We start from the raw sequence: 24745 nt of genomic DNA on the forward strand, positions 1-24745 counted from the left end.
CAGGCATACTTCGTTTTACTGTGCTTTGCTTTATTGTGTGTTTATCTGTGTTTCACAGATACTGTGCTTTTTACAAATTGAAGATTGTGGCAACCCTGTGACGAGCAAGTCTACTGGCACCATTTTTTCCAACAGCATTTGCTCACTTCTTGTCTCTGTGTTATAGTTTGGTAATTCTCGCAATATTTCCAACTTTTTCATTATTATTATATTTGTTGTGCTAACCTGTGATCAGTAATCTTTGATGTTACTATTGTAATTGTTTTGGGGTGCCATGAACTGGGCCCATATAAGACAGCAAACTTAAATCGATAAATGTTATATGTGATCTGAGACCAACTGGCTGTTCCCCCATCTCTCTCCCTTTCCTCGGGCTCCCCTATTCCCTGAGACACAACAATATAGAAATTAGGCCAATTAATAACCCTACAATGACCCTTATGTGTTCAAGTGAAAGGAAGAGTCACACAGCTCTCACTTTAAATCAAAAACTAAAAATGACTAAGCTTAGAGAGAAAGGCCTGTCAAAAGCCAAGAAGGCCGAAAGGTAGGTCTCTTGCACCAAACAGTTAGCCAAACTGTGAATGCAAAGGAAAAGTTCTTGAAGGAAATTAAGTGCTGCTCCAGTGAACACATGAATGATAAGAAAGCGAGATAGCCTTATTGCTGATATGGAGAAAGTTTTAGTAGTCTGGATAGATCAAACCAGCTACAACATTCTCTCAAGTCAAAGCCTAATCCAGAGCAAGGCCCTAACTCTCTTCAAGTCTGTGAAGTCCTGAGAGAGACGAGGAAGTTGCAAAGGTGAAGCTAGCAAAGGTTGGCTCAGGAGGTTTAAGGAAAGAAGCTGTCTGCATAACATAAAAGTGCAAGGTGAAGCAGCAGGTGCTGACATAAAAGTTGCAGCAAGGTATCCAGAAGATCTAGCTAAGGTAATGAATGAAGGTGGCTACACTAAACAACAGATTTGCAATGTAGACAAAACAGCCTTCTACTGGAAGAAGATGCCACCTAGGACTTTTCTAGCTGGAGAGGAGAAGTCAGTGCCTGGCATCAGAGCTTCAAAGGATAGGCTGACTCTCTTGTTAGGGGCTAATGCATTTGGTGACTTTAAGTTGAAGCCAGTGCTCATTTACCATTCTGAAAATCCTAGGACCATTAAGTATTATGCTAAATCTACTCTGCCTGTGCTTTTTAAATGAAACAACAAAGCCTAGATGACAGCACATCTGCTTATAACATGGTTTATAGAGTATTTTAAGCCTACTGTTTTAAGATCTACTGCTCAGAAAATAAGATTCCTTTCAAAATATTACTGCTCATTGACCATGCACCTTGTCATCCAACAGCTCTGATGGAGATATACAATGAGATTAATGTTATTTTCATGCCTGCTAATACATTCTGCAGCCCATGGATCAAGGAGTAATTTCAACTTTCAAGCCTTATTATTTAAGAAATACATTTAAGGCTATAGGTGCCATAGACAAGTGATTCCTTTGATGGATCTGGGCAAAGTAAACTGAAACTTTTCTGGAAAGGATCCACCATTCTAGGTGCCATTGAGAACATCTGTGATTCATGGGAAGTGGTTAAAATACCAACATTAACGGGAGTTTGAAAAAAGTTGATTCCAACTCTCCTGGGGGGACTTTGAGGGGTTCAAGACTTCAGTGGAGGAAGTATCTGCAGATATGGTAGAAAAAGCAAAAGAATTAGAATTAGAAGTGGAGCCTGAAGATGTGACTGAATTGCTGCAATTTTATGATAATATTTTAACAGATGGCGAGCTGCTTCTTAGGGATGAGCAAAGAAAGTGGTTTCTTGAGATGAAATCTACTCTTGGTGAAGATGCTGTGAATATTGTTGAAATGACAATAAAGGATTTAGAATGTTACATAAATTTAGTTTATCAAGCAGTGTCAGGATTTAAGAGGTTTCCAGTTTTGAAAGTTCTATTCTGGGTAAAATGCTACCAGACAGCATTGCATGCTACAGAGAAATCATTTGTAAAATGAAGAGTCAACTGATGCGACAAACTTCATTGTTGTCTTATTTTAAGAAATGGCCACAATGAGCCCAACCTTCAGCAACCACCACCCTGATCAGTCAGCAGCCACCAACATGGAGGCAAGATCCTCCACCAGCTAAAAGATTATGATTCACTGAAGGCTCAGGTGGTGGTTAGCATTTTTAGCAATAAAGTATTTTTAAATTAAGGTATGCACTTTTTTTAAGACATAATGCTATTTATAGCATACTTAATAGACTGCAGTTTAGCATAGACATAACCTTTATATGCACTGGGAAACCAAAAAGTTCATGTCACTTGCTTTACTGTGGCGGTCTGAAACTGAACCCACAATAACTCCAAGGTATGCCTGCATAAGTTAAAAATTTCAGGGTAATAACCACTCAAAGAACAGATATAGAATATATATAACTTCTAGACAACTGGAAAAATGAAATAAAGAAATCTTAATCATTTAAATAGAAGAGAGGAAAGAAGGGGAAAAAAGCAAAGAGAAATTATGATAAAGAGAAACACACAGCAAGATATGAGAAATAAATAAAACTATATCAGCAGTCATAATATACAGATTTAACTCACCAGTTAAAAGATAGAAACTCTCTGGATCAAAAACAAAATCCAGTTATATGTTATTTACAAAAGGCACACCTAAAACATAATAACAAAGAAATATTGAAAGTAAAGAGATAGAAAAAGATATATCAGACCAGCATTAACCAACAGAAAGCTGGAATATCTTTATTAATAGCAGGAAAATGAACTTTAAGGCAAAAAAAATTATTAAAATTAAGCAGGGTCACTACATAATAATAAAAGGAACATTTCACTAGAAAATAACACTATCCTAAGACTAACACAATCAAATATTTTTGAAGAACCTTAAACCACCTAAAGCAAAAATGGTGAGATTTCCAAGAAGAAACGGACAAATCCGCAATCATAGTGGGCACTAACATACCTCTTTTATAACTGACTGATCAAGCAGGAAAATAATTGGTGAAGCTATGGAAGATATGCATGATGTTCATGAAAATATATAAAATTTGATATCTAACAGTTAGAGAATGACTATACAGTCTTTTCAAGTATTCATGGCACATTTACAAAAGTTAACCAAATAATAGGTCACAAAGCAAATCTCAAAAACCACAGAAATAAAACCATATATGTTTTCTTGTCCAAACAGAAAGCAATAAAACTAAAAATTTACAAAAAGGTAGCTCAAAAATCCTATATACATGAAAACTTAAGAACCCATTTTTAAATAATTCATGGCCCAAGGTAAAAAACCACAATAAATAACAGTAAAAATGCTATATATTATAACTTGCGAGATACATCTAAAGCTGTTCTTAGAAATTCAGTTTTATTAAAATAGAATGATTAAATATTAGTGAGCTGGATGTCCAACTCAAAAGTTTAATAAAAGAATACAAAAGAAACTAACAGAAAGTAAAAGGAATGAAGTAATAAAGGAAGATCATCAAAGAAATAGAAAAATTGAGAGGCTTGATAAAAGCTGTTTCTGGAAAAAGACTAATAAAATGGAGAAATCTCTAGTAAATTGAGCAAGAGGAGGAAAGTTACAAATCAGCAATATTAGTCATTTAAAAGGAAACATTACTACAGTTACAATACAGATTAAAAACTAAAGCACTTCTATGAATAATATGATGCCAAAGAATTTAAAAACAAAAATATAACATTTTCTATAAGAACATAACTTACCAACACTGACTCAAGAAAAAATTGAAAACTTGCATATAACTATAAATATTTTTAAAAAATTAAATCAGTATTTGAAAAGCCACTCATATGCACCTAGAAGGGAAAAAAAAGAAAAAAATACACGCTGATAGCTAGAAGTGCATTCAGAGGAAACCTTCAGAGGAACTATCTTATATAAACTATTCCAAATTACTTTCATGATGTTAGTATAATCATGATGCCAAAATCAGACAAATACAATATTAGAAAGGAAAATTACAGGTCAACTTAGACAATAAAATCTTAAATAAAATATTAGCAAACAAAATCCAGCAATATATTAAAAATATATGTCACAGAAAGTAAAGTTTATTCCAAGAATTGAAAGATGGCTTAACATTGAAAAAGAAAAAACCTATTAATGTAACACACACCACTAGGTGATTAAAGAAAAAACCATAAGAATTTCCTTGTATCAATATACTAAGAATATAATTTATCTATCAAAAACCTAGAGCAGATACCATACTAAATGGCTAAAACCTAAAACACATGGCCTTAAAGTAAAAAGCAAGGATATATACATATAAAACTTAGTAGACAGAGCAACAAAACCAAACCAAACCACACATCCCCAAACACATACAAAATAAAAAGTATGAGAATCAAAAAGGTACAAAGCCATCATTACTTACAAATACTAGTTCTGATTTTTCTTTTAATATAGTCATCTACATAAAAAATCCAAGTGAACCTGCAAATTAGTGGAACTAATATGAATTCACCAATATTGCTATGTACAAGATCAACAACATTCCTATGCTTTGCCAAGAAAAACAGATATTCTAATTTTTGTCAATAGGAACAAAATAAGTTAATAGAAATAAATCTAATAATATATGTATAAATCATTACAAAAATTAGAAAATATTATTGAAAGACATAAAGACAAGGAAATAAATGGGAAAATATGAATATTTATGCAAATTTGTGTTGTTAGATTCAATATCCAAAGATCACAATTTTCTCCAAATTAATTTATAAATTCAATACACAATGAGGAACAAAAGATCAAGAATAGCAAAGACAGTGAAGAGGCAGGAGGAAGGTCAGGGGAAATAAGGAGAGAATGACAGGATAAGAGTGAAGAGGGGAGGGCTTCCCTGGTGGCGCAGTGGTTGAGAGTCCGCCTGCCGATGCAGGGGACACGGGTTTGTGCCCCAGTCCGGCAGGATCCCGCATGCCACAGAGTGGCTGGGCCCGTGAGCCATGGCCGCTGAGCCTGTGCATCCGGAGCCTGTGCTCCGCAACGGGAGAGGCCACAACAGTGAGAGGCCCGCGTACCGCAGAAAAAAAAAAAAAGTGAAGAGGGGAAACATCTCACCTTTCCAGATTAAAGACATACCGTAAGGCTATGGCCCTTCAGATTTTTCAGTTTTGACTCAGGGAGAGGCAAGGCGACAAAAGGAATTGAATGAAGAGCCTAGAAGTAGACTCACAAGCATGCATAGGAATTTGGCATATGACAAAGTTGCTTTTCAAATCAGTAGGGAAGGGATTAACTGACTATTCAATGAATAGTTCAGTCAACTGGGTTATCTATATAAAAAGAGAAAAAAATAAGATCCCCACCTCACACATATATATAAATTAATTCCTAATAAATTAAAGATTTCAATATGCTAATTTCGAAAAGAAAACAAAAGAGAATATCTTAGTTCATTGAGACAGGAATGGATTTCATTTTAAAAGATTCAAAGAAATCAACAACTTAACTTTACACCTCAAGGAACTAGAAAAAGAAGAATAAACTAAACCAAAAGTTAGCAGAAGGAAAGAAATGATAAAGATTGAAGCAGAAATAAATGAAACAGAACAACAGAAAAAAATTAGCAAAACTTAGATTTTTGAAAAGATAAACAAAACTGACAAACTCTTGGCTAGATTAAGAAAAAGAGAGAGAAGATTCAACTAAAATCAGAAATTAAAGAGAAGACCTTAAAGAAACTAAATTATATACCAACAAATTGAATAATTTCGAATGGATAAATTCCTAGAAACATACAATCTACCAGGACTGAATCATGAATAGAAAATTTGAACAGACTCTTCATCAGTAAGGACACTGAATTAGTAATCAGAAATCTCCCAACAAAGAAAAGGCCAGGACCAGATGGCTTACTGGACATTCTTAAAAAACATTTAAAGAAGTAGTAGGACCATTCCTCCTCAAACTTTCCCTAAAAAACTGAAGAGAACACTTCCAAACTAATTTTATGAGACCAACATTACCCTGATACCAAAGCCAGGGAAAGATACTACAAGAAAAGAAAATACAGCCCAATATTCTTGATGAAAACTGATGTAAAAGTCCTCAGCAAAATGCTAGCAAACTGGGGGTGGGCTCCTGCGCGGGAGTCCATGTGGGCGCCGGTGCCGTGGGGAGCAGCATGGGGTGGCCATGGCGGAGCTGTAGCAGCTCAGGGTGTAGGAGGCGGTGGACTCTAAGGTGAAGAGTCTGGAGAGAGAACATCTGGAAGATTCAGGGCCTCATGTTCCGGTGCAGCGCCGGCTGTTGTGAGGACAGCCAGGTGTCCATGCAGCAAGTGCACCAGTGCATTGAGCACTGCCATGCACCTCTGGCTCAAGCCCAGGCCCTGGTGACCAGCGAGTTGGAGAAGTTCCAGGACCGCCTGGCCGGGTACACCATCCATTGCAACAACAAAGCTAAAGATTTAATAGATGCGGGGAGTAAAGAGCTTCAGGTGAAGCGGCAGCTGGAGAGTTGCGTGACCACGTGTGTGGATGACCACATGAACCTCATCCCAACTATGACCAAGAAGATGAAGGAGTCTCTCTCATCCACTGGGAAACAGATGTCTGCTATCGGCCATTGGGGCTGAAGGCAGGAATCTATTTAAAAAGAGGAATGGGGATTTGGGTTTTCTAAGGAAAGTTTATGAATGAGGAAATTAAGGATGGCAGCAAGTTTAAGGCCTATGTCACTTGCCTCTGGACACCGGTTCCTTTGTGTTTGAATCCTAGAAACTGAAAAAACCTGGTGCTAAAATTTGGGTCAGAGATAGCACAGGAGAGTTTTCGTGAGCCTGAATTTCATGTGGCCAGGGCTTATCCTGGCAACAGGGAGTCTCCCTTGTAGTAAACCAGAGCCCTCCAAGGCACCACATTCTCTTAGTACACAGATACCAACAGGCTGGCAGGTTCATCTGACCTGCTTATGATCTGGTGGAGTGTGAGGAGAGGTGCTTCTATTTGTTGCCAGCCTCCTGTTTGCCAGAAGGATCGCTACATTTTCCATAAACTGGAAATAAAACAAAATCCAGGAGGTCACTAATTTAGAAGGGGAAAGGGAGCTTCTGGGGATTCGTTTTGCTTGGTTTTGTTTTTTGTTGTTTTTGTTTTTTTGCGGTACGTGGGCCTCTCACTGCTGTGGCCTCTCCTGTTGCGGAGCACAGGCTCCGGACGCGCAGGCTCAGCGGCCATGGCTCACGGGTCCAGCCGCTCCGCGGCATGTGGGATCTTCCCAGACCGGGGCACAAACCCGTGTCCCCTGCATCGGCAGGCGGACTCTCAACCACTGCGCCACCAGGGAAGCCCAGTTTTGTTTTATATACAAGGGCATGAAGTTACTTTAAAGATGTAGAGTTGGGAGAGGTAGTTTGGATAAAAACTTTGAAAGGGTCCTTTCTGGCCATCAAGATGTGGATGCGCATTTCTTAAAATTCTCACACATTACATCTTTCAGCCTGGAGATGCTGCAAAATGTAAGAAGCGCTATCACACTGGTAGGGGAACCGAACCTTCCCTCTAACTGGCAGCCATGATGAGCCCTGAGGCTGTCTGCAGCAGAGTCAGCAGAGAGACAAGACAATCTTGCAGTGACACTCACCCTTGAAGGGAAAGGGGATTTTGACTGTGCTATATGCTAGTATCCAGGAATGAACAGCGAAAGGGAATGTTAGCTGCTTAATTAAGAGAGTTATGAAGTACTGGCTTTGGAAAAATCTGGTTTTCATAAAACAAAATAGAATGAAAGCCTAAACCCAGTATTGCTTACTTTGCCCCCTGTAATAACAGAGCTCTGTTGAAACGATCCCTTGGCAACACGAAGGTCAGAGAAGAAAAAGAAAGCAACTCAGGGGCAAGCTGTAACTCCTTTAGAGCAAAAAAACGGGACAGCCCTTCATTACCAAATACCACTTTTGCGACATGCGTTGTTCTCGCCCCAGTTCTGGCACCTTATCGTTTTATCAAGGACCTCGTTGTGTTTTTACCAACTTATTACTTGAAATGATAATATAGCCTGTCTGTTTGCTATTTCAAGACTGTGATATATTTTCCTAGCGGTTTGGTTTTAAACATAAATAAGACTTAATTTTTCTTCCAAAAAAAAAAAATGCTAGCAAACTGAATTCAACAGCACATAAAAAGGATTATACACCATGACCAAGTGAGATCTTGGAATGAAAGAACGGTTCAAGATTCAAAAAATCAATCAATGTAATACACCACATTAACAGAATGAAGGACAAAAACCACATGATCATCTCAACTGATACAGAAAAAGCATTTGACAAAATTCAATACCTTTTCATCATAAAAGAAAGCACTTAACAACAAGCTAGGAATAGAATGAAACTACCTCAACATAACAAAATCAGGTATGAAAAGCCCACAGCAAACATCATACTCAATGGTGAAAAACTGAAAGCTTTCCTCTCAGATGAGTAACAAGGTAAGGATGCGCCCTCTCACCATTTCTATTCAACATAGCGCTGAATGTCTTACCCAGAGCAGTTAGGCAAGAAAAAGAAATAAAAGACATCCAAATTGGAAAGGAAGAAGTAAAATTATGTCTGCTTGCAGATAATATGATCTTATATGTAAAAAACCCTAAAGATTTCACACACCCGTTAGAACTAAATAGAACTAATAAGAGAACCAGCAATATTACAAGATACAAAATTAACATACAAAAATTAGTTATGGAACTTCCCTGCTGGTGCGGTGGTTAAGAATCTGCCTGCCAATGCAGGGGACAAGGGTTCGAGCCCTGGTCCCGGAAGATCCCACATGCCGTGGAGCAACTAAGCCCGTGCGCCACAACTACTGAAGCCTGCACGCCTAGAGCGCATGCTCTGCAACAAGAGAAGCCACCACAATGTGAAGCACGTGTACCGCAACGAAGAGTAGCCCCCGCTCACCGCAACTAGAGAAAGCCCGTGCGCAGCAATGAAGACCCAACACAGCCAAAAATAAATAAATAAAATTAATTTAAAAAAATTAGTTATGTTTCTATACACTAACAATGAACAATACCAAAAGGAAATTAAGGGGGGGAAATCCCATTTAAAATAAGCATCAAAAATAATAAAATACTTAAAAGTTAACTTGACCAAGGGGTCAAAAAACTTGGAGAATTAAAATTACAAAATATTAGGCTTCCCTGGTGGCGCAGTGGTTGAGAGTCCGCCTGCTGATGCAGGGGACACGGGTTCGTGCCCCGGTCCAGGAAGATCCCACATGCCGCGGAGCCGCTGTGCCCGTGAGCCATGGCCGCTGAGCCTGCGCATCCGGAGCCTGTTGCCCCGCGATGGGAGAGGCCACAACAACGAGAGGCCCGCGTACCGCAAAAAAAAAAAAATTACAAAATATTATGAAAGAAATTTAAAAAGACACAAATAAATGGAAAGACACCCCATGCTCATGGACTGGAAGACAATATTGTTAAAACGTCCACACTACCCAAAGTGATCTAGAGAGTCAACATAATCCCTATCAAAATCCCAATAACCTTTTTGTACAAATAGAAAAAAAATCTTAAAATTCATATGGAATCTCAAAGGACCCTTAATAGCCAAAACAATCTTGAAAAAGAAGAACAAAGTTGGAGGTCTCACACTTCCTGATTTCAAAACGTATTACAAAACTACAGCAATCAGAACATTTTTGACTTAAATAAAGACAAACATACAGACCAATGGAACAGAGTAAAGAGCTCAGAAATAAATCTTTATGCACATGGTCAAATGATCTTTGACAAGGGTGCCAATGGGGAAAGGACAGGCTCTTCAACAAATGATGCTGAGAAAACTGAATATTCATACACACACAAAAATAAAGTTGGATCTTACCTTACCCCAAATACAAAAATTAACTCAAAGTGAACTGAAGATCTAAATGTAAAACCTAAAACTATAAAACTACTAGAAGAAAACATAGGGGGAAAGCTTCATGACGCTGGATTTGGCAGTGATTTCTTGGGTCTGACACCAAAAGCACAGCAACAAAAGCAAAAATAGACAAATGAGTTGACATTAAAATTTAAAACTTCCGGGCTTCCCTGGTGATGCAGTGGTTGAGAGTCCGCCTGCCGATGCAGGGGACACGGGTTCGTGCCCCGGTCTGGGAAGATCCCACATGCCGTGGAGCGGCTAGGCCCGTGAGCCATGGCCACTGAGCCTGCGCGTCCAGAGCCTGTGCTCCGGGGGAGGCCACAACAGTGAGAAGCCCGCGTAACGCAAAAAAAAAAAAAAAAAAAAAAAAATTTTAAAACTTCCTTGCATCAAAGGAAACAAGCAAAGTAAAAAGACAACCTACAGAATGGGAGAAAAAGTTTGCAAACCATATATCTGATAGGGGGTTAATATCCAGAATATATAAAGAACTCCTACAACTCAACAACAAAAAAGCAAATAAATTTGATTAAAAGATAGGCAAAGGACTTCAATACACATTCGTCCAAAGATGGTATACAAATGGCTAATAAGCATATAAAAAGATGACTCAACATCACTAGTCATTACAGAAATGCAAATTAAAACTATGAGATATCACTTCATGCTCATTAGGAGGGCCACAATCAAAAAAGCAGAAATAACAAGTATAGGTGAGGATGTGGAGAAATTGGAACCCTTGTGCTCTGTTAGTGGGAATGTAAAATGGTGCAGCTTCTATGGAAAACAGTATGAAGGTTCCTCAAAAAATTAAAAATAGAATTGTCACATGATCCAGCAATTCCACTTCTGGGCATATATGCAAAAGAATTGAAAGAATGACCTCAAAGAGATACTTGTACACTCACGTTCACTGCAGCATTATTCACAACAGCCAATAAGTAAAAGCAACTCAAGTGTCCATCAGTGGATGAATGGATAAACAAAATGTGGTACATACATACAATGAAATATTATTCAGTCTTATAAAAAGATGGAAATCCTGTCTCATGCCACAACATGGATAAACACTGAGAACATTAACCTAACTGAAGTAAGTAGTCACAAAAAGATAAATCCTGCATGATTCCACGTATATTAGGTATCTAAAATAGTCAAACTCATAGAAACAGAAAGAGGAATGGTGGTTGCCAGGGGCTAGGAGGAGGGGAAGATGGGGAGTTGTTGTTCAATGGGTACAGAGTTTAGTTTTGCAAGATGAAAAAGTTCTAGAGATCTGTTGCATAAAAAATGTGAATACAGTTAACACTACTGAACTGTACACTTAAAAACGATTAAGATGATAATTTTTACATTATGTGTATTTTGCCACAATTTAAAATTTTTTTAAAGATTCAAAGAATATAAATCTTAAGAGATTGGTAAATTTGATTACATTAAAATGTCAAATCTGATAATGGCATAAACACCATTAATCACATTAAAGACAAGTAAAAGATCTGAAAAAGAAATTCACAAAGTGCATAATTATCAAGGATGGGTAGCTGGAATATTTAAAGAACTCCAACAAACCAATAACATCAGAAAAAAATTGCAACACTGTGATGGAGAAAACACAGAAACCAATGTACCTCAGAAGCAGAATGGATAAACTAGATAATTCATATAAAAGAATATTATAGAGCAGCAAAAATGAATGAAACAGATTCCTATTTATCAGCTTGAATAAATTTTAAAAATAAGTCAAATAAAAAACAATCTGCAATATAATATGCCATTTATGTACATTTTAGAAACACAAGCTAACAGTATATATTGTTTATGGATGTAATATATAAAGTAAGGATACTAAAACAAGATTAAATTCAATCCACCATCCACTCTTTGCCTGCACCTGTGCTGCTAAATGTGGTTTTAAGAAAACCATTTTTTCTATATTTGTGGCTGACAATATATCTATCCCCAGTCTCTCTCTTCTTAGGTTTAAATTGAGCCAATGCTCAATTTTCAGTCCGTGTCTTACTTGACCTAACAACAGTATTTGATATAGTTGATCATTTATCATCCCTGAAACACTTCTTCACTTAGCTTCCGGGGACAACACACTTGCCTGTTTTCTTCCCAACCTCCTCATCCCTTTTTCTCAGTCTCCTTTGCTGGTTTATCTTCCTCTCTTGACTCTCTTAATGTTGGAATAACTAGAGTTTATACCTTTGTCGTTTTTTCTTTTCTATCTATACTTAACTCTGTTGGTATTCTCATTCATTTTCATGATTTTAAATACTACTTATATATTGGCAAATTCCAAATTCCTATCTCTAGATGAGACTTCTCCCCCAAATTCCACATTTATATATCCTACTGCCTATTAAACATCTCTGTATGTCTAACAGACATCTCAGACTCAACTGGTTCAACTGCACTCCTCCAGCCACCCAAAACCTCCCCATCGGCATATTAGTTGACAGCAACTTCATCCCTCCAGCTGCTCTGGCCCCAAACCTTGGAGCTACTGTTGATTCCTCTTGTTCTCTCACACCCTATATTCAAGTCATCAGGAAATTTCATTAGCACTAATGTCAAAATATATCTAGAATCTGACTATGTCTTCCAACCTCCTCTGCTACCCCATGGTCTAAATCAATGCCATCTCTTGCTGGGGTTAATGCAACAGCTTCCTAACTGGTCTCCAAGTTTCCAGATTTGTCCCACTACAGGACCATCATGCTTGGCAAACAGAATCTTTTTAGATAACTCAGGCCTTGTCATCTTCTACATAAAGCTCTCCAGTGGCTCCCGTTTCACATGGAGGACCCATAGTCCTTACAGTGGTCTCCCATGCCCTGCACGATCTGCACAGTCCTTCCTCCAGATGACCACCTCCACATCCTTCTTTCCCACTACTCTATCCTCACTCACTCTACACACCCACACTTACCTCCTTTTTGTTCACAAACAGCCCAGGCATATTCCCACCCGAGGGCCTCAACACTGGCTGATCCCTCGACCTAGAAATCTCTTTCCTGGATATTGATATGGCTCATGCTCTCTCACTTGCTTCAAGTCTTGACCCAACTTCACCTTCTTAGTGAAGCCTTTCCTGATAACCTGATTTAAAAGTCCAAGCTGCTCTCATCCTGCTACTTCCTATCTCTCTTTCCTCTTGTACTTGTCTTTGTGTCAATTACCATTATCTAACATAGTCCATACATATTTTACTTGTTTATTTGTTATTATCTGCCTAGGGGGGAAATTTTTGTCTATTTTGTTAATTGCTGGATTCCAACACCTAGATAGAACAGTGCCTGGATCACAGTAGATGTTCTCTCAATATTTGCTGAATGAATGGGAAAAAACCCACAAATTGTCCATAACTGTATATGTGAATAGTGGTGCACAGATTCTGCTATATCATTTGCTGTATTTTTATTACATTTGAAATATTGTATAATATAAAACATTTAAAAACAAATTTGGAAAGTATAAACATTTATTAATCACATTTATGCAATGTTAGTATTCCAGGGTGTCTCTTGCTAAATTCCCCTTATGGGTTTGAAAGTCCCTGACACTTAGAAAATAGATTAAAATAATCTATTTATAGGTTTATATATTGTTTATAGATTAATATATCCTATATTAATATAGAATATGATGGCTAAATATTGTTTTCAAGTAAATTAGAAGTATATTTAACATAATTTGAACAAATGGAATCTACAGTAGAAGTTTCTCTGAAAAGAATCTCAATTCAAAAGTTGTCCCCGCTAGCCCTGTGACATAATTTACATAAAACCTGCCCACTGAACTTGTGCACTCAGCCTGCCTTAAGATAAGAAATAGTATATGAATAAATCTTACCTGAGCCAATAATTTCTCCCATAAGAAAAGTTATAAAAGGATCTGTGAGGCGCCTGAGGACAAAGCCATCTCTGCCTCCCTCCCCCTCCTCCTGTCCAAGGGCAGGGGATCTGCTCTGATATCTGGTGGACAAAACCTTTACAAATGGCTAAAGCGTAGGTATTAGTAACTGAATATTGTGTAATATTGTTTGAGTAGAGGAAAAACAGGGGCCACAGAAGAACCCTCTGACTGGTTTCTAGGTCTCCTACTTTCCCAGCACTTCCATCTCAATATTTACCTTAAAATAACTAGAATTATCCCAGAGTCATGATTTTGGCAAATGACTGATAGGACTTACTGACAGACTTAACAGGCTCTTCAGGAGCACATGCAAATGAACAGAATCGTGAATAGATGTCAGTCACTACGGATCCATCAGGAAGGGAGATGGACGAAACTAAAAAGCTGCCTTAGACAGTTGGCTTGTCGGACTCCTCATGCAAACACACTCTTTATGGATCCTGAACCCCACCTAGGCATCTTGAGACATGCACATTGTCACAGCAGAATCCTGCGAAGGACATTAGAAACTAGGCATTTATTAGACAAAGATGTAATTTAAATCTTTCCTACAAATAAGAAAATTATGGGAGAATAACTTAAGATTCTCATTTGTATGTTTTAATTTTACTCATAGTCATCTGAAATCTGAATAGTACCTCTTTCAGTGGAAACTGGTATTTACATTGTGTTTTACACTTTAAAAAAGTACTTTCATGAGCATTAACTCATTGCATCCATATGAAAATTGTATAAATTAGATATGACAAATATTATTTTACAGATGAAGAAACCAAGACTGAGAGGGGTTAATGACTAAGTGACTTGCCCAGTGTCACACAGCCAGGAAGTGGAGAACCGAAAAAGATCCTCTAACTTCAACATGTGTTCTTTCCACTACACTAAAATGCCTCTTCTATGTTCAAAGAATTAATTAATGAATAACATTATCTGAACAGAGCAAAGATTGCATTTTTCTATTTTCTGGAAAGAAAAATGCACAGGCCTTTTCCTTTTAAGTACAGCTACCATGTCAGTGAGTTATAATTAACTTAGCTACCTCTGTTTTAAATGTTGGGATGTTATTTTTCTTCTAGTTTTATTTATCTACCTGAGGATTCATGTTAATAACCTGTTGTGAATTTTTTCAAATGCTCAATGTTAAATTATGAAAACACAGACTGCATATACTATAGTTAAGTATAGGGTAATTAATAACACATGAATGTATCACTTTGACATTATTTTCTTATAAATAAGAACAGATGCCCTTTTTAGAAAAATGCCTTTAAAGTCTTCAATGTTAAAACCATATATCCAATACCTAGCAGACTGACTCACAGTAAGAACTCAACAAATGTCTGCTGAACTGTATTCTCAAAAAACCTTATGAAAAACATGTATCAGTGTGCAGATATTTAGAAATGTCTTCTTTTATTCTCAGAATTACAAGGGATTTGTGAAATTATGTGGTTGAGAAAAGAACATATCAGTAAAAGTATCAAATTTGTATAGTGCTCATTATCATATAAAAGATTGTTAAGGTTTCTAAAATAAATCAGTTTTATCCAGTATACAATTTAGTTTAGCAAATTACAATCTAGAAATAATTATATGAGGTAATGATGAATACTTCTAAAATCTAGGCTCATGAGGGCAAGGAATTTGTTTCTTTCACCACCATATTTCTAGGGTCTAGTACAATACCTGGCACATAGTAGGTACTCAATAAACATTTGCTGAATTATTAAATTAACAAATATACAGAGAGATGAGTAGTACACCATGAGTAGAAACTTCAAACATGTCTAAAAAGTAATTCCTGAAAATTAAATAGAAATATTTCTCAGATCAAATGAGAGCAGAATTTGTAATACACAAAACTGTGATAAACTGAAAAAGCAGATTTGGGTGGGGGAATATTAATTCAGGTTTGGAAATGCTGGGCTTGTGTGATCTATGAGAGAGTCAAGGGGAGACACACTTGGGGCATGTTTGGGTCTGGAGTCCAAAAGAGCGGTCAGGGTTGGCCATGTATATTTGGGAATCACCAGCGTACAGGGAGAGAGTGCAAGCATAAAAAGAGTAGAGTACCTAGGACTGAACTGTGAGGAACCCTCAGGTAGAAGAGAAAGAGCCTGCAAAAGACAGCGAGAGAGAGAAGGAAAGGCAGGGGAGCACGGCGTCACAGAAGCCAGGGTGAGACGCAATTTCCAGTTCAACACCACTAGGTAGTCAAGTAAGGTGAGGGCTCAAAAATACCTAAAATAGGGACTTCCCTGGTGGCGCAGTGGTTAGGAATGCCCCTGCCAATGCAGGCGACACGGGTTCGAGCCCTGGTCCGGGGGGATCCCATAAGCCCGCGCAGAGCAACTAAGCCCGTGCGCCACAACTACTGAGCCTGCGCACCACAACTACTGAGCCCACGTGCCACAGCTACTGAAGCTGGCGCACGCAGAGCCTGTGCTCCGCAACAAGAGAGGCCACCGTGGTGAGAAGCCCACACACCACAACAAAGAGTAGCCCCCGCTCGCCATACTAGAAGGAGCCCGCGTGCAGCAACAAAGACCCAACACAGCCAAAAATAAATAAAATTTAAAAACCTAAAATGGAGGTCAATAGTGGCCTTGGCAAGAACAGGTTCAGTCAATTGGTAGGAGGTGCAAGCCACACTGGAGTAGATTAAGGGGTGAGTGACCTGTGGGTAATAGACTGCACAGACAAATACTGACAAAGGAGAACATAGGACAACAACTAGAAGGGAATAGGGGATTCTGAGATTGTTTGCTGTTCATCAGTCAGTCCATTCATCCACTCATCTCTCCATTTTTAAACACTTAAGATGGGAGAGACTAGGCTTGCTTAAATGGTGACAGAAAGCGTCCAAGCAGAAGAAGAAGAGGTAGAAAAGAAGAGGGGTCAGTTACAGATAGAGGTAGAGATGTATAATCTCTCTATATAAACTGGAAACCAGGGAGGAAACTCCTCAAAGTGAAGTTTAAGCTGAAAACGAAGGAGGTAGCGTAGGAATAGACAAAAAAGAAGCTCTTCCAAGAAATGATATAAGTCAGGCTGACATGGGAAACCAAAAAGGAATGCTAGCTAATCAAAATAGAAATTGTTGGATGGGAATATTTTTGAGGTGCAATAGGTCTAGGCAGGGACACTTGCTAAGCGGATGCCAGGTGGAATAAGGGGGGAGCAAAGGACCATTAGATCAAGTTTTAGGGGACTCAGAAAAGGAGAGTCCCTACTTGAGCCCTAAGAGTTAAACCTGAAGCCTAGCAAGCCAGTATGTCCTCTTCAGCTAAGAGGAAGAATGAGCTGGTAGTCTGAGGGGAGAAGACAGATGAAACTGTAAGGCTTAATAACACATGACTATAACACATAATTACATGAAATGCAGCTAGGTTGCGTTGTGAATAAGGGAATCTATAAATTACTTCTCCACTTCAGATTGAATCCCATTGTTTCATTTTTGCACCTAAATAACCAATTGCTCCAAAACTGTGGCATCCGACAAGAATTCTCCTCATTCCCTTGAGGAATAGCTGTTGAATTGACCAGCAGAAAACACAAGTCTCTCTTGTGAGAAGTGACGCAGCTGATTCAGTAACCCAGCAGTTCTGACCAATTTGTATTACTGTATTAAAACCCAACAATTCTGATCATGTTTGATTTTTGTTTACCTCTTGCTTTGGTTTCAAACATTTTGCTCTTCCTCAGTGCCAAAGTCTGTTTCTGCCTACTGCCAAATGATGAGCCACTCATGTCCAGAAATACAGGATTCACGAACTGATTCTTTCATTGTAGTATCACCAGAACTTAGCCTAATGTCTAGCAGATAGAAGTCTCTCAACAAATACTGATGAAGTGAATGAGTAAATGTACGTGCGGTTCCACGGGGAGAGAAAAAAGTGATCACCAACTCTCTCTATGCAGGGGGAGTCCTCCATCTTTACATGCCAAGGGTCCTTTGACAGTCTGTTGAAGCCAATAGACCCCTTCTCAGAATAATGTTTTTACATATATTGTAGGACAGAGCAAACTAATGATATTGAAATACAATGAAATCAAAATATCAAGAGAAATTGTGACGTCATCACAAATGTGCTTCTGCGGCACAGGCTGGGCTTGCTAAGCCGCAGGCATCACTGCAGGGAGATCTGGCTGGGCCAGTTCACTGGCAAAACCACTAGCCGACAGCATCTGTAGATTTCTTTCTCAGTTCTCAGAGAGGAATCCTCCCAGGTCTTGTCTAGGAAGCCACCGTGCTCAGAAGGAAGGAGCAGCAAGAGGCCATGGCAGTCCCCAGTGCAGTGTGGCAATCGTCACGCCACCCGCTAGCTTTGACGGTGCCCTCTCCCTCAACCGTGCCCCTTGTCCCTGAATCCACAGTCTTGTCTATTTAACCTTGTCAGCTTTCCATGAGGGTCAGAAAGGCAAGGTTTCCTACGGAGATAGTGTATATCTGAGATCTGGGGGGTACCTGTTTCTTATATAGACTTCCAACTAATTCTCTTGTGTCCTGCACTCTTGCTTTGAGCGATGCCTGGTGCCCCCAATTCCTGAGCCTTTCTGGGGGTCAGAGGTGCAAATTAGCCTGCTTTGGGGATTCTCATATCACTGGCTTAGGATTCAGCTGTTTCAGGCGTGTTACATCGGTTACAACTAGTATTTCTGCTGTCCCTCCTCCAGAATCTGGTTGCTGTTTTCCTCTCTCCCTTTTGAGTATATGCCTATTTTACACCTTTACTTTTACTTGTAGTAGGGTTTAGTGAGGAAACAACCATCAACATATTTCAGCTGTCACATTTTTCAAGTTGCCACTAAAATTTTTAACAAAGTTTGAAAAATCAAACTTTGAAGAAAAATCCTCAAAAATTAATCTCATCTTTTTCATAACTATGATTTTTCTATCAAAGATAATCAACATATTGTTAAACCCTCAGGTTCATGAAGGCAGAGACCATTTCCCTTTTGTCACTGTATTATCCAATATCTAGCATAGTAGAAGTGGTCAATAAATATTTATTGATAAGTGATTGAATATAGATATGAGAAAAAATTGGGATCCTTTGTTTTCATAATTTTAGTACTTATCTAACTCACCTAGGACTGCTTTGGCAATATTCTAAAAAGCAAACAATCAGAAATAGATACACCTAATTTGGAACCCAAATTACAGTAAAGAAGTCCTTTATTACAAAAATTTAACTGTGATTCTGTATACTATAACAATAATTTCTTGGATAGCAAGGAACTGGCATTCAAATTACTTAGTTGTCTTGAAAAACTAGCAGTGTAAAAATGTACTTTTTATTACAACTGCTACATAAATAGTATCTAATTACAACTAATAAATGTACAATTTTAAACGTTATTAAATAAATCTTTAACAATAAACAAATTTTAATCAATGCTGAAAACGCAAAGTCCTTCATATTTAAAATCTGTACATTAGCTATTACATTTTAGTTTGTATGGGCAAAAAAACAGCAAGTTTATTAAAAAATTAGGTCTAGTAGATCCTTGCTATTCTTGTCAAGTGAGTTCAAAGAGCCACCATGACATGTCCTACCTTGTAATTATAATGTAAACTGTATGTGCTTTGTTTTGTAATTCTTTACTGGCTATTATCTAAGCCATGATTTTCCTAAAAGGCCCAAAGTGTTATTTTAAAATTTCAGTTATATTTTATGGAGAAAGTTAAATGCATAATTTTGTTTTGTTTTTAACTGGGGAATTCTGTTATATGCGTAAAAGGATTACTGGAATTCTAGCAGGATGGTTCCATGGTAATTTTAAACTAAAAACTTTACAGTTATCCATGTCAAAATATTCCTCTGGGCAAACTTGTACAAAAATCCATAATCTGTTTAGTACTATCCCATTAAACGCTCATTCTATAGCTCATTTTTCATCATTGTTTACATTCTGTTTTACTAACTTCAAATTAAAATATAATACTCACTTCATCAGCCACAAACTCCTTACTCAGACCAAAATCTGTCAGCACCACATGGCCATTAGAATCAAGTAGAATATTCTCAAGCTTAATGTCACGGTATATAATCCCCAACTGTAAAAACAAACAAATATGCATATTAAAATAACAATTTCCAAAAAATAAATTAGAAAAGTCTTTCTTATCTACCTTAAAAACAAACCAAAAAAAGGCATTCTCCTGCTCAGGGTGCTATGACGGCTCTTAGTCACAGGTCGGGGCAAATCTAAATTCCTCCATCTCAGGGTTTATCTGCTGGGTTCCCTCTGCAACCATGTCTTCATGCTCCATATAATGAGGGTACATTCCTGTCGGACTAGCTTCTGTTGGGTCTACTGTGACTACTGCTTCTTCCTGGGTCACTGTTCTTGATGGATTTCATCCTCACTCCAGATGATCTTCAGGTGCTTTCTTAGCCAATTCATGTCCATCACTTCTAATGGCTTCAGAAGGCTTTCCTGAGTAACCACTTCCCACACTGGTCATTTCTTCGTTTTTATTCCTATAGCATCTATATTTACATCGTACTTACATAAAAGTAATTGATATTTTCTAGGTACTTCCTGTTCTTCTTGATATAACCATATCCAAACTCTGTTTTTTCACTTTTTATGCATTTACCTAGTATCTAGCACAGTGTCATATGTCAAATAGGTAATTAATAAAGGCTTGTTGAATAATACACTCCTAAACATGAAGGCTGAAGATCACAGGTTAATTTTAGTTGATCTTTAGTTCTAAATAAGCAATGTAAATCAATTAGATATTTAAATATCCTTCTATTTTGTTTTGTATGTAAGTTTTATAGTAAAACACTTCAGCTCTATGACATAAATGAATCTACCCAAGTTATATAAGAAGTACTTGATATGCATGAATTCCACGTTCCATGTTATGTCAGCCCGAATTAAATGTTTTTAAACTTAGAAACACTGCTTTCCTCAACACTAAGTATATGAAAAATAAGATTCTTGATGCTTTCTTAAAATTGAAACAAAAAATGACACAAGGAAAAACACTAGGCAATTTTCTTTCAAGAACCTCAGTGGGGTTTTTTTTCATATTTTAAAACATTATTATATATCGTAAATGCACAGTCTGTTAGACATTTGACTTGAAGCCTTACAAGCACCTAACAGCCAGTATGACTTTTTTTTAACAACCTCTTTGGAAAAGATTTTAGAAATAAGTCATTTACTACCTGCTTTACCTCATCACTTCCACGTAAACTCCCCGTTTTTGTCTCTTCCTGAGAAACTCAGTGTTAGTAGCTATATCAAGATTATCATTATTAGCTTTGTGTTATATCTCTTTGTATTTATCTTTTTAGGTAGTCAGATTAAGAGAAATTTAGCTAAGATCTAATCTGCGATATACTTCCCTCTATATCAATTACATTTATATCTTGTACTCATCATGTTCTCTACCTCTGTGTTTCTGATTACCCTGTTTTAATAATAATGAATGTTCATGAATTTTCCCTTTAAGAAACAGAATTAACAGTTTTCATACTAACCAAAAACTGAATTTACTAGCTTACCTGTCAGAGCTTTGTATTTTGTTTGTGTTTACTCTGGTATTTATGGTGATTTCCACCATCGTTTTTATATTATAAAAATTACATCTGATTCCCCTAAGCATAAAACAAAGCTTTTCAGCCTATTCCCTGGCCCAATTTGGCTCATGTATAAAAATGTCCTAACTACTTTATACCCCACAAAAATAACCATAGGCATAAAGTTCATCCCCACACCACCAATTCTATCAGAAGGAATACAGATGCCTGTTCCTATCACTTCAGTTCAGCTCCCACCTTACACTCCCCTTCCTTTCACTCCATGGCACTGCAGCCCTGCGCCCCAGAGCCTTCTCTACTTCCCTCCTGTTCTTAGACGTTTTTTCATTCACTCTCCTTAGAATTCCTCTTCTGAACCCTGTCTCCCTCTACCTGCCCAGTTGTGTTCCTGTTCTGGGCTAGATCTACCCATTTCTTGATGCCTTCCTTCTTATATCTTCTCATCATCTTTTCTCACAGCCTCTCCCACCCGTTACCGCCATCCTGCAATTCTAATCTCCCTGCCCCTTTGAAAATGTCATCCTTTTTCCTTGCCTTTTTCCTTCATTTCTCTCCATTCTTTTTTATGCTCCATAATCAGCACTTCCATCTTTTTTAAATCTGTAATCTAGTGTAGCATCTGAGTATATAACAAAGAAAAACAGCAGCTTTATGATGTACCTGTATCATCCGAATTTAGAGACTCGAGTCATCCTCCTATGGTCTCACACAACTTTGATAAGAATTATTCTAGTACTTTCTATTTCTTGGAAATACACACAAGCCTAGTCTACATAATGACTGTTTGCTTCTACAGTAATGCTTCCTCATTAAAAAAATATTTTTAGTCAAAGTTTCTTGGATCAAGATTAATTGTATCTGAAGTAATATTTTTTAAAAGTTTAAACCGATTTTATAGAGTTCAAACAGCATCACATACATATATGAATTCCACTGAAAAAGTTGAGTAACTGAGTTCATGCCACATGAAGGCAACGGAGCAGGAGGGAGGGAGGGGGAGCAAGAGAGGACCTTAGGGGTGAACCAAATGGAAAAGAAAGCGAGAGTGGGAGAAGGGGATAGCTGGGTAGCATAGGTAAGTGCTTCTTTCAAATATTCCAAGCTAATTGGGAAACATACTCCGAAGATGCACAGGCAGAGTCTGCAATGGAGTGAGCCACAATTAAGGAAATACATATTATGACTTGTGGGTTCATCTTAAAGGTTATTTTAAGAATGAAAATCCTTTATTCTAATGGTACTTTGTAATAAGCATCAGAATTTTTCATGAACAAAACCAAAAAAATGCTCAGGTTCTACCTTTTTAATCTGCAACCCAGAAACTATAAAAGGAAATTAGACTTTTACAAAGGGAACAATGAAATTGAAAAGATTGGTAATGGTCTATGAGTGTGCTTCCACAATCTCCACCAAGACAATGACATGTAAACGCATTAGCTCTTTTAGCTCCATCATTACCTCAGTTACTAGATTTTTAAAAAAAGGAAATCCCAAAGGTTAAGCATCTCTTACCTTGTGGAGATGTTCGAGGGCAAGCACGATCTCTCCAACATAGATCTGCACCTCATGCTCTGTGAAACGCTCTCTTTGAGAAAGATGAGTAAAAAGTTCTCCACCATTTATATAATCTAAAAATGAAATATATTTTTTCTGTCTTTGACTTGTATTCAAAAACTAAAGGAAATATTTCCTTTTAACCACTTTGGATTAACCATAAGGCATTGATTTTAATACATTATTTTTGTACAATTCTTAGTATATAGTTTCATATAGAATATATTATTAAATTCATATAAATACAGTTCCATAAGTTAATGACTATCCTAAACCACAATCAAATGAATTTGCATAGAGTATTACTATTAAAACTATTACATGAAATCTGCATATTTTAAAATAATTTTCCCAAATCCAGCATATCAGAAACCTCTGCCATTACCATACACTTCTTAACTTGCTGTAAAGTACCAAAACATCAACCACCATAATAACTAAAAAATGAAAAAGCAAAACAAAACTCCCAGCCTTTCCTTTGTACTAGTGGCCGGTCACTATTTTTAAGCAGATTCCCTATTTTCCAGAATTGTCTATGGAGAGCCCTTCTAAAAATGTCTATTAGGTAGCAGGTAGCCTTCTTATGGTTCCACATAACTCGAAAGTAGAAGTAGCACAACAGGGCTGAATCAAAACACCTGAAACTAAATGATTCCCATTTGCCTTTCAATTTGCCCATTTTATCCCAAGAGGAATAATGAAATAAGAGAGAAAAAAGCTACAGTGAGACATAAATTAGGAGCTGAATAAGCCACAACTGTGTTCATAATAGGCTCTAAGACATTTATCGATAAACTGATAATAGTTTCATCAGAAACTAACCATTACTATCTTACACAACATTTGTGTGTGAGAAACAATGTACACCTAGAAAACAGTCACAGCTATAGATTAAAGCTTTTCTCCTAAAAAAAATCTGAAAAGCATGTATCCCAAGTATATTCATTTGTCAAATTTACCGCAATTTGATAAAAGACCAAAGCAAAATCTTCATTAACTCACAAATTTTTATCTTGACCGTTTTTCAAATTCCAAACAGCTGATGCAACAGAATGAAAGAACTCTAAAAGCTGGTTGTTTTGCAAAGTATTTTGCAAAGCACATGCCAGCAAAAAGCACGGCCCTTTTAAGACTTTCGTATTTTGCCAAGGGTTTTAATTATATCTTAACACAAAGCTAATTATTAAAAAGGTGTAAAGGAACACAGCATTCCTGCAAACTAACAGTGAATTTTTTCTACCTTTAAGTAGTCACTTATTTAAATCTAATACTGATGTTTATGCATATGGTTTCCATAGTTAGTCATGGTACAGAAATAGGCATTCAGAGGTCAGTTGACCAACTGACAAACTCCTACACACCCTTGAATGTCCTACTTAATGATCTCATTTTCAATAACCACTCCAGCAGAGTTGATCACTTCCTTTTATGTTACCCCCTGTGTTTATTAAAAACTTATACCACTGCAATTATATTGCTGCACTAAAAATGGCTATTTGCATACTTCCTTTCTCTGCTAAACTCTGAGCTTTTTAAAGTCATGATCAATGTATTCATCTTTAAAAAAACAAAATCACTCTGAAACTCAAAGGCAAGTGAGTTGTAAAAAAAAAAAATAACCCAATGTACTCCTGTCCTTGAGGCAACTTGATATAATCCAAAGAACCTGGGCTTTATAATCAATAAACCTGAACTAGACAATGGCTCCACTGTGTCCTGTCTTGAGCAAATAAAGTCTCTCTCAGTGTTAGTTCTTTATCTATAAAATG

The 24745-nt window shown here is 37.4% G+C and overlaps 1 protein-coding gene and 1 pseudogene across 5 annotated transcripts in view; one reads left to right on the forward strand and one right to left on the reverse strand.

Moving 5' to 3' along the window:
• Window positions 1–24745, reverse strand: part of RPS6KA5 (ribosomal protein S6 kinase A5) — a 181345-nt gene that overhangs the window by 50215 nt on the left and 106385 nt on the right. For 2 of the 5 annotated variants that reach the window (XM_030883579.2, XM_060295193.1), the window contains exons 4-5: window positions 22935–23050; window positions 19814–19921 (exon numbers count right to left, since the gene is read on the reverse strand). The exons of 1 other annotated variant lie outside the window; for it this stretch is intronic. In XM_030883579.2, the coding sequence (XP_030739439.1) occupies window positions 19814–19921; window positions 22935–23050 (224 nt within the window). Of the gene's footprint in view, window positions 1–2611; window positions 2630–19813; window positions 19922–22934; window positions 23051–24745 lie in introns of those variants that run through there. 2 more of the 5 variants (XM_060295196.1, XM_060295195.1) reach the window with 2 other exon arrangements.
• LOC115867090 (protein FAM136A pseudogene) lies at window positions 6201–6642 on the forward strand (annotated as a pseudogene).

Source organism: Globicephala melas, chromosome 2 (genome assembly GCF_963455315.2).
Source record: "Globicephala melas chromosome 2, mGloMel1.2, whole genome shotgun sequence".
Classification (NCBI taxonomy): domain Eukaryota; kingdom Metazoa; phylum Chordata; class Mammalia; order Artiodactyla; family Delphinidae; genus Globicephala; species Globicephala melas.